The sequence below is a fragment of the Mesitornis unicolor genome, unplaced genomic scaffold (genome assembly GCF_000695765.1).
Source record: "Mesitornis unicolor isolate BGI_N332 unplaced genomic scaffold, ASM69576v1 scaffold38916, whole genome shotgun sequence".
NCBI classification, from domain to species: Eukaryota; Metazoa; Chordata; class Aves; order Mesitornithiformes; family Mesitornithidae; genus Mesitornis; species Mesitornis unicolor.
This window is the reverse complement of record NW_010192379.1, coordinates 1-2,215: the sequence shown is the minus strand read 5'-3', so window position 1 is coordinate 2,215 and position 2,215 is coordinate 1. Positions and strand designations below refer to the sequence as shown.

Here is a 2,215-nt window from a genome sequence, read left to right as displayed (position 1 = left end):
CCCCGTCCTGGTTTTGGGGACCCCATCAGCCCCCTTCCTGTGTTTTGGGGTCCCCCCCAGCCTCCTCCCAGGTTTTGGGGTCCCCCAGCACTATGGGCCCCCACCAGCACACACACCCCCCCCCAGTTTTTGGGGTCCACTCCCAGTACTGTGGACCCTCATCAGTTTTTGGGGTCCCCATCACCCCCCCATTGGATCTCAAGAGTCCCCTCACAGTTATGGGGTCCCTCCCAATTTTGGGGGGCCTCTAAGGTTCCCCATACACCTCCCCACCTTCTGGTGGTGGTTCCAGCCTCCCATCCCTTATGCTGGTGGTGCTCCCAGTGCTCCCAGTAACCCAGGTCACCACCCCCCAGTCCAGAGTGGGGGACACCAAAGCCCCAGAGCTTGGGTTCCCCCAACCCCATGAGGACCTGGAGACCCCCATGGAGACCCCCTAGTGCTCCCAGTGGGCTCCCAGTCTTCCCAGTGCTCCCAGTAGGTTCCCAGTACTTCCAGTAGCCTCCCAGTGCTCCCAGTAACCCATATCACCACCCTTCAGTCCAGACTGGGGTACACCAAAGCCCCAGAGCTTGGGTTCCCCCAACCCCAGGAGGACCTGGAGACCCCCATGGGGACCCCCCAGTGCTCCCAGTAGCCTCCCAATGCTCCCAGTAACCCATATCACTACCCTCCAGTCCAGACTGGGGGACACCAAAGCCCCAGAGCTTGGGTTCCTGCAACCCCAGGAGGACCTGGGGACCCCCTTGGGGACCTCCCAGCGCTCCCAGTTGGGCTCACCAAAGGCCTTGCGGGGCTCAGTGAGCTGCAGGGCAAAGGTGCGACCCCGGGGCAGGTCCTTGAGCATTTTGGCCACCTCATAGTGCCGGGCGCCCACCAGGCTCTGCCCGTCGATGGCTTCGATCATGTCCCCAACACTGATCACCGGGATCCGGTCGATGACGCTGCCCTCACGGATCCGCTGCAGGGACAACACGGGGTCACCACAGCCACCCCGGGGGGGACAGAGATGTCCTCAGGGCTCCCCCAAACCCACAATGTGGTCCCCATGTCCCCCCATGATAACCCAGGATGTCCCTTGGTGTCTCCATCCTATCACCGCGTTGACTGGGGGACCCTCTTTGATGTCCCCATGTCCCCCAGGGACCACCCAAGGGACCCCATGTGCCCCCCACCATGGTCAGGGATGTCCCCAGGTGCCCCCAAACCCACCCTGTGGTCCCCATGTCCCCCCACGATACATCAGGACATCCCTTGGTGTCTCTTCCCCATCCCCACGTTGACTGGGGGACCCTCTGAGATGTCCCCATATCACCCCACCAACCCCAGGGACCACCCAAGGGCCCCTCACCGTGGTCAGGGATGTCCCCAGGGGGTCCCCATGTCCCCCTATGATAACCCAGGACCTCCCTTGGTGTCCCCTCCCCATCCCCACGTTGACTTGGGGACCTTCTGAGATGTCCCCATGTTCCCCAGGGACCACCCAAGAGCCCTCCAGGGGTGTCAAGGACATCCCCAGAGCCCCCCCAGCCCCACAAGGGGGTCCCCACATCCTCGTGTCCCCCATGATGCCCCAGAACATCCTTTGCTGTCCCCTCCTCATCCTCACATGGCCTTGGGACCCCCCTTAGATGCCTCCACGTCCACCTCCAACCCCAGGGACCCTCAGGGCCACCTCCAGTCACCCCCAGGACCCCGTGCCCGGTGCCAACGTGTCACCCCGCGGTGTCACCTTGATGAAGGCGTAGCCGGCACCGTTGTCGGTGATGGTGAGCCCCAAGGCCTCCTCGGCTTTGAAGACCTGCACCTCCTTGCGCTGGCCCTTGGTGTGGGCGAAGATGAAGTCCTCCAGGCCGATCTGGCCCCCCAGAAGCTTCTCCATGTCCACCTTGTGGGTGTTGAGGGTGCAGAACATCACCTGGGGGGGACGGTGGGGTCACCAGGGGACACCAGGGACAGCCCTGCCCCAGCCTTGGTGGGAAGGACCTGGGAGGGCTTCTTGGGGACATCAGGGACACCCCTGGGGACATCTGGGACCACCTGCATGGGGACAAGCTGGAACCTCCTAGGGATATTGGGAATCTCCCTCCATAGGGACATCCAGGACTTTTTGGGGACACCCCTGGGGACATCAGGGATCCCCTTGGGGACATCTGGGAACCCCTCCTTGGGGACACCCTGGACCCCCTGGGGACACACAAGGACATCCCTTAGG

General features: G+C 63.3%; 1 protein-coding gene across 1 annotated transcript; it reads right to left on the bottom strand.

Moving 5' to 3' along the window:
• Window positions 1-780: 780 nt before the first annotated feature.
• Window positions 781-1,915, bottom strand: LOC104533787 (PDZ domain-containing protein GIPC1-like; the record flags this gene model as incomplete). Its single annotated transcript, XM_010187071.1, has 2 exons — window positions 1,733-1,915; window positions 781-961 (listed from the first exon to the last, which is right to left on the bottom strand). Coding segments are annotated over exons 1-2 (364 nt in total), but the record flags the coding sequence as incomplete, so codon positions are not given.
• Between the last annotated feature and the right edge of the window lie 300 nt (window positions 1,916-2,215).